The following is an 8,780-nucleotide window of genomic DNA, read 5'->3' as shown; positions in this document are numbered from 1 at the left end:
AGGCGGGTCTCGAACCCGCGGGCTCAGGCAATCCACTCACCTCAGCCTCCCAAGGCACAGCTTTACAGGCTGAGCCACCGAGCCCGGCTCAATCTCTTTTTCTTGTGTTCTTTCTCACATCTGTGCCATTCTTCCTATGCCCACAACTTCCCACAGCATAAAGTCACCCTGGACTCCCTTCTTTTACTCCTCACATCTGGTCCATCAGCAAATGAACCAAATATAACCAGAATATGATTCCATTTGATGTAATATTCCAAACAACAGAATCTGACCACTTTGCTCCACCACCGTTGCCGCCACTATGGGCCAAGCCACCATCATCCCTAACCCAGTTTACTGCACTAGTTTCTCAACTGGTCTCCTTCCTTATGCCTGTGACCTCCAGCTTCAGTCTGTTCTCAGGAGAGCAGCCTGGGACACTGGCATTTTTTAGCTCAAGACCTCCAGTGATTTCCTAACCCAGGAAAAGCTGAAGTTCTTATAGGAAGGAGCTGACAAGGTCTTAAAGAATCTGGTCCCAACTCCCACCACTACCCCGTAACTGCTCTAACCTAATTTCTGACTACCCTCCCCATAAACTCTCTCGGCTCCAGCTGCACCAACCTCCTTGCCAGGCGGGCTTGTTCCCCTCCCACCCATTACACTGGTGATTTTCTCGTGCGGAATGGTTGTCTCCCAGAATCACGCTGTCCATTACTTCCTTCAGGTTTTTATCCCAAAAGGTTCTATTTCCAGTAAGGTTTTTACTTTTCTGAAATCTTACCACTCTTCCCTCACCATTTCAAATCCTTCTTTCCTATTTTGTTTTTTTCCTCCACAGTGCATACTGTATACTTTACTTATTTATCTAGTTCATCGCTGGTCTCTCTGACTGGAATGTAAACTCTGAGAGATAGGAATTTTTATCTTTATCTTTCCTGGTCTCCTGCTAGCAGTCTCTACCCTCTGCAACCAATCCTACACGCTCTATCAGAAGTGCCTAACTCAGGTCTGACAATATCACTCCTCTGACTAAGAATTTAAGTAGCTTTCAGATATCTGGTGAGGAAAGCACAATTCTGCAGGATCCTTCATAATCAGAACACCTTTTTCTTTTTCTTTTTTTTTTTTGAGTTGGAGTTTCACTCTGTCGCCCAGACTGGAGTGCAGGGGTCGCTCCCGGCCACAGCAGCCTTGACCTGCTGGGCTCCGGTGATCCTTCCGCCTCAGCCTTCCAAGTAGCCAGAATTACAGGCACACGCTACCACGCCCGGCTAATTTTTTTTTGATTTATTGTAGAGATGAGGTCTCACCAAGTTGCCCAGGCGGGTCTCGAATTCGCGGGCTCAGGCAATCCACTCACCTCAGCCTCCCAAGGCGTGGGATTACAGGCTGAGCCACTGAGCCCGGCTTCAGAACACCTTTTTCTAACCTCATCTCTTTATATCCCATTCTTCCACCTTAATCTATAGATGGGTATCTCTCAAACTTGAGTATTTATGGGTCCTTCTGAAAGAGAAACATTTCTCAATGGCTCTCAAGGTCACATCCAAGGACCCCAGTTTGAGCAACACTAATTCAAGAAATTGACATCCTAGTCAATAAAAATTGTAGATTATTACTGGTAAAATAATTTTTCATATTATAACCAAGATAAAAACAAAAATTTAAAATCTTTATACACCTTGCATCCCCTAAGAATAAATCCATGGTCTCAGCTGTAGAAACACTGCACTGCTATATACAAATGAAGCTACCTACCCATCCCAGAATAGGCCTAGGCTTAACCCTCCTCCATGCCTTCACTCCTGCTATTCCCTTACCCTGGAATATTCTTCCCCTGACTATAGTTATCAAAATTCTACTCATGATTCAATGCCTAGTTTAATTATCATCTCCTTCACGAACTCCCCTTATTGGTACCTGCAGCCAAAACTTCTCTCTTAGTGTTTTGGGGCAATTTTATGTCTTTCGTGGCATTAACTATACTATTATATAATCATATATTATACCATTATTTTCTCATGGTGATTATAACTCCTGGATGTTATGAAGATTAACTTGCTCTTTTTTATTTTCACAACTAGTATAGTATCTTCCATATGATGACTGATACATGTCCACTAAATTAATCATCATGTAGTGTAAAAAAAAAATGCTTCTGTAAATATAACCCTCTACTGATCTTAAAAATGCAAATGTTTACTAAAAAACTTATAAACAAACAAATATATTCAGAATAAAAGAGAGAAAAAATGTGAGAGAAATATTTTAAGATATTTAGAGGATTTACCTTCTTTTAAGCATTAAGTCTGATATAGGTATGCATCTTAGACCAGTTCCTAAAACCATAAGCAAAGATGTCAGGAGCACAGTTATCCGAAGACCTAAAACAAAACAAAAATATGAATTATGTTCTATTTTCTCTGAAGTAAGTCCAATGTTTACTTTTTTAATAGACCAGCTGCACCTGAATAATTCTTCAAAATGGATGTCTACAATGTTTTGTTCAGATATAATAAAAATACAGACAATATTTTAAAAGACTATATATTTTAGTTTTATATCTCTAATATAAAAATTCAAATTTTCAAATGCAAGTTGCTAATCAAAAAACTCTAAACTGTCCCTATGATGTCAGATTATTGCTTTAAAAATTTTTTTAAATTACAAGTGGCCAACTACATATTTTATCTAATAATCAGTACAAGCTAATACTTGTTAAAGGGTCATAGGAAATGGTCCCTTAGAACTCTGATTATTAATAATGATCTTTTAATTTTTCTTGATTAGCAGATGGGTTTCATTATAGAATGATACTAGCAAAAAAAAAAATAAAGAGCCCAGATTCAGCTGTGGTGGCTCACGCCTGTAATCCTGACACTTTAGAAGACTGGGGCAAGAGGATTACTTGAGCTCAGGAATTAAAGACTGGCCTAGAAACAATAGTGAGACTTCCTCTCTATAAAAAAAATTAAAAATACAGTGGAGTATGGTGGCACACAGCTGTAGTCCCAGCTACTTGAGAAGCTAGGGCAGAAGGATGGCTTGACCCTGGGGGTCAAGGATGCAGTGAGCTGTGATCGAGCTACAAAACTCCAGCCCGGGCAACAGAATGAGATCATGACTCAAAAAAATAAAAATAAAAATAAATAAATAAAATCATGGCTTAGGACTTTAGAAGATAATATGGATCAGATAGTTTTTTTCCCCTTTGGATTCTAAATACAATAAATTATTTTTAAAAGTGTGTGACTCATGTAACAAATATGCATATGTACCCTTTGAATTTGAAATAAAATAAAACAATTAAAAAAAAAATTATTTCGTGTGCCAGTGATTAGTCATGTGGAGGGCAAAGAGAATATACAAATATAAAAAAATAAAAGTATATAAACACCGCAATCAGAAATAGACACAATATTCTAGCTATGGCAGAGTAATACGATAGAACTCTTTCTTCCTATTGTTGAAATTGTATACTTTGTAAAATACTAAACTAATACTATGTTACTGTTTGAGGCAGCCACATGTCACACATGGTTCATACTAAGTCTATGGCAAAGATGACCACATTCCTTCAAATTTCTCCCAAATTCAACATCATCTTAAAACCATTTCACACAGAGACTATACCTATACTGATTAATGCAGTTTTTCTTTTTTTTTCCACCAGAGTTTTCTCTTTTTCTTTTTTCGGCAGAGGGTAGATGGTTAAATGTTTGGTTTTCTTTTTTTTTTTGAGTTGGAGTTTCACTCTGTCACCCAGACTAGAGTCCAGTGGCTGTTCCCAGCCACTGCAGCCTCGACCTGCTGGGCTCCAGTGATCCTTTCATCTCAGCCTTCCAAGTAGCTGGAACTACAGGCGCGCGCTACCATGCCTGGCTAATTTTTTTTTTTTATTTATTGTAGAGATGAGGTCTCACCAAGTTGCCCAGGCAGGTCTCGAACCTGCAGGCTCAGGCAATCCACTCACCTCAGCCTCCCAAAGCACTGGGATTACAGGCTGAGCCACTGAGCCTGGTCAAATGTTTGGTTTTCAAAGGACTTCTCTGCTTGGAGGAAATTGAAAGTCAACAAAATTATAATTATGCAAACCAAATATAGCAAGGAAAACAAACTTAAGATCTAGATCAGGCACACACGCTATGTTCAGGATAATTTGCAATATGAACTGAGTTCCTTAATAATATTCTTATATAATCTGAATATGATTAATACAATTTGGCAGAAGGAATACCACAGAGAGAGTTGTGCTTCTTGATAACAAGTAATGCATACACACTGCTCATTTACTGCTTCTACTAACAGAACACAGATTTTAAAACCACATTGTAGTCACAGGAAATAAAGTGTAATTAATGAAAAGTACATACACGGTCATAAATATTCTAAAATTATGAAACGTTGCTCTTACAAGGTGGTACTGGATAGAATACAAGACACTGAACAGAATTTTATAAATTTGGGACTACAAGGCTTATATTTTATATATTTATTTTTCCACAGAATTTGTTTGCAAGTAAGGTAAGCAACCAAGCAATTTCAGAAAACAAATATCACTGAAAGTAAGACCAAGCTCAATGGCTTAGCTTGTAATCCCAGCACTTTGGGAGGCCCAAAGAGAGTGGATTGTCTGAGCCCTCGGGATTGAGACCAGCCCCGGCAACTTGATGAGACCTTGTCTCTACCATAAATCAAAAATTAGCTGGGTGTAGTAGTGTGTGCCTGTAGTTCTGGCTACTTGGAAACTTGTAAGGTTGAGGTGGAAGGATTGCAGAAGTCCAACAGGTTGATGCTGGGGTGACCGTAAGTGTGCCACTGCTTCCAGCCTGGGCAACAGAGTGAGACTTTGACTCAAAAAAAAAAAAAAAAAAAGAAAGTAAAAATAATTTTCTATTAAAACATGGCCTCTAGCCAGTCACAATGGCTCATGTCTGTAATCCCAGCACTTTTAGAGGCTGAAGTGAGAGGACTGTCTGAGTCCACAGGTTTGAGACCGGCCTAGGCAAGTTGGTGAGAGCTTTGTCTACAATAAATCAAAAATTAGCTGGGCCTGGTGGCACGCACCTGCAGAAGGATGGCTTGAGCCCAGCAGAAGGATCGCCTGAGCCTAGTAGGTCAAGGCTGCGGTGCTGTGAGTGTGCCACCGCACTGCAGCCTGGGCGACAAAGTGAGACTCTGACTCGAAAAAACAAAACAAAAAACCAAAAAACATGGCCTCCAGATACTAGGAAACTTACTTTCAGTTGAGGTAACTCCTTTTGCCGGGGATCTGTTGGGTGTAAACACACACACACACACACACACACACACACACAGTGGAAGCATGGAATATCAGCTACAGGAACAAAGCTCATCTGGGGATCTGTTGGGTGTAAACACACACACACACACACACACACACACACACACACACACACAGTGGAAGCATGGAATATCAGCTACAGGAACAAAGATCATCTGGGGATCTGTTGGGTGTAAACACACACACACACACACACACACACACACACACACACACACACACACACACACACACACACAGTGGAAGCATGGAATATCAGCTACAGGAACAAAGCTCATCTGGTAAGACCACCCTTCCCAGGCTCCACACTTCCATCAGCTGGAGTGAAGACAGCTCTGCTGGCCACAGGCCCTTCTCCCTACACACAGCACTCACTCCTTGCTACCCCAATCTGCCTTGGAGATTATTAGTATTAATGACATTGTGTCTGTTTTTCCTATTTACATCAGACTTCAAAGATTCAAGATTTACAGGCCATCCTTATTCAAATACAGCTTTACATATCCCCTAGCATGACCTCGTCTTTGCCAACCACCCAATCCCTGAAACCTTCCACTGTGCCTTCTGGAGTGCTCAGTCATCAAGCAGTAGAATCCCTAACCTCCTCCAAACATTCTCTCTACCATCTTACTTGAGCTGAAACTTGAAACCTCTTGCCTGAGGACACAGCTTCCCCTGCCACTTCCAGATCATTGATAACCTCACTGCCCTAAACTACCCTCTTTTTTCTCTTTATGCTTTAAAATTTTTTCTCTTTATTAAAATCTTTATGATGTGGTTCAGTATAGTCTTCTTCATATTTCTTCTGCTGGGATTCCTGAATTTCTTAAGATTTGTGGGTGTGTAGATATTATCAAGTTTAGAAATTCTTCTGCCATTATTTCTTCAAAAACCTTTTTTCCTGCACTATCCCCTCTCACTTTATGCCCTCCCTGCTTACCTCTCTCTTCTCCTTCTGAACCTCCAATTACATATATATTAGGCCACTAAAAATTGTCCCACAGCTCACTGATGCACATACTTTTTTGTTTAGATTGCTTAGTCTTTATTTCTCTGTGTTCTATCATGGATAGTTTCTATTGCTGTATCTTCAAGTTCACACTGATCTCTTCTTCTGCATGTTTAATCTGCTGTTAAATTCTGCACAGTATATTTTTTCAATCTCAGACCTGACTATATTTTTCATCTCTGGAAGTTCAACGTTAGTCATTTTTATGTCTTCTGTGTCTTAATGTGCTCACGCTTCCTTCTACCATCTTGTACATATATAGTATGTTTACAGAGGTTTTTCCACTCCAACTGTTGGAGTGTGAATTATTCCCAGCCTTATGTGAGTTGCCCACTTTTAGGAGGTCCCTTCTCTAGTCTCAGGTAATTTCCTCATATGTATCTGCTGATCAGTTCTCTGTTAAGACTCAAGAGGAACTCCTAATACTTTCTGTGAAGGTTCCTCCCCTCTGGTATTTTACCTTAAGAATTCCAGCTATGTTGGCCTCTTAAATTCTCAACTGTGTCTCCTCCACTGAAACTGCAGGGCTTTGCTTGGGCTCCAGTTTCTGCACTATTGCCTGGAAATTCTTTCCCGGCAGTAAACTGAAGCAATCACAGGGAGCACTGTCCTACCCTACCTGTTGTCTACTTTGAAATGTATTTATTTATTTATTTAGTTAGTTAGTTTTATATATTTTTATTTTTTACTGTTTAAGATGAAAGATAAATCCTGTTACTCCATCATGGTCAGAAGAACCTTTGGTCCAATTTTATCTGACTATAATACCCACTTGTAGCTGTCTACAGGCGACTAAATTCCTGCCTCCAGGTCATTCACCTTCATTGCTTAAAGATGTCTCTGCTCATTATTACACTTTAGGACACTACTCCTTCTGTAAGCCTGGTGACTTCAATAGTCACCAGATGACCCTTTCAATCTCCTGGACTCTCAGTTCCCTGACCTCTTATTCCATGATTATGTCCTCTATCCTACCTCAGCTATCCACTATCTCGGTTATATCCTAGCCATATCTTTACCATAAATACATTCGTGTCATGATCTCAATTTCAAGCACCCTATTCCTCACCTATGACATCCTCTCTTTCCCACTCATTCCATCTCATACTCTAACAATAAATTCCTGACCCAATAAGAAAGAATAATTTTGGAGCCTATTACTTTTTCTCACCCATCTTATGGTTTGTTTGTTTGTTTTTTTCCTTTACCTAGCTTAGATTCCATGGTCCATTGTTATATCACACTCTACATAGCCCTCTGCCCTTGTCAGTCCCACTCACCTGGAAAAACTGCAACTCTGGTTAAATCTCTCTCTCTTTTTGTCAACTCTGTGCATGCCTGGACTTGCCCAACAGAACAGGCTGAGGGAAAACATACAACCAGATTGACTGGTCTCACTTCAAAGTAATGATTAATCCTGAATTGTACCCCACATCTTTAAAATAAAATAAAAAAACAAACAAAAAAGCCAAAGTAATGATCAACTGCTTAAAGTAGGCCCTTGCTGCTGCCCAACAATCCTACTACAATTTCCTAATCATGTGTTCTCCATCTTCCTGAAAAACCCTTTCATAATTTATCCTCTCTCCAATAACGGCTCCCTTATCCTGACTCATCCAATGATTGTTTTGTTTCCTATTTCCTGAGAAATAAAAGCAAAGACAGCTTCCAAAGCTCATACTACCCATCATCTGCATCTGTATACTCTCTTCTGTGACTACTGAAGAACTGGCTGTCAATACTTCTAAGGCCAACCTGTCCAGCTGTGCTCAGGAGGACTGCATCCCATCTTGCCTACTCAAGGACATGGCTACAGCAGTTCTTCCTTCTCCTTCCAGTATCATCAATTTCCCCCTTTTTACTGGATCCAATAGGACACTGCATTACAGAGATATGCTTTACTAGACCCTTCCTAAAAACAAAAACATTCTCAGTAACCACTTTCCCTCTAGCTACTACCCCATTTCTATGCTGCTCTTTATGGCATAACTTTTTGAAAGAAACGTCTACACTCACCACTTTTAATTCTTCACCTTTCACTTTATTTTGAACTCATCACACCAGTCAAGAGAGATTATTATTTTAAAGGACACTAAAATCTCCATGTGGCTAACTCCAAGGCTCTATTCTCAGTTCTCACTAGCTGGTTCTTTCTTAAGGTTCCAACTTCTAAATGTTGGAATGCCCGGGGGCTCAGTCATCTTTTGGGAAGATACTTCCCTCTCCACAGGTGATCTCACCCAGTCCCATGACTTTAAATACCATTATAGGCTGACACTCCCAACTATATGCGTAGGCCTCTCCCCTGAACTTTGTAGCATATCCAACTGACAGTTTAATCTGTCCACTTGGATATCTAACAGGCATTTCAAATCCCTCATCTCCATGCCATATACTCCCAAATTGCTCTTTCCACAATCTTTCACATCTCTGTAAGCTAAAGCTATGTTCTCTCGGTTCCTAATACCAAAAAGCTAAAAA

The 8,780-nt window shown here is 40.0% G+C and overlaps 1 protein-coding gene across 1 annotated transcript in view; it reads right to left on the bottom strand.

Annotated features, from left to right (window-relative positions):
• DIRC2 (disrupted in renal carcinoma 2) overlaps nt 1–8,780 on the bottom strand; it is an 86,097-nt gene that overhangs the window by 72,482 nt on the left and 4,835 nt on the right. Inside the window, exon 2 of the mRNA XM_008052802.2 lies at nt 2,276–2,369. Coding sequence (XP_008050993.1) covers nt 2,276–2,369 — 94 coding nt within the window. The remainder of the gene's footprint in view (nt 1–2,275; nt 2,370–8,780) is intronic.

This window comes from Carlito syrichta, unplaced genomic scaffold (assembly GCF_000164805.1).
Source record: "Carlito syrichta isolate Samal-C Ts95f unplaced genomic scaffold, Tarsius_syrichta-2.0.1 Scaffold287526, whole genome shotgun sequence".
Classification (NCBI taxonomy): domain Eukaryota; kingdom Metazoa; phylum Chordata; class Mammalia; order Primates; family Tarsiidae; genus Carlito; species Carlito syrichta.
This window is presented reverse-complemented; position numbering and strand designations above follow the sequence as displayed.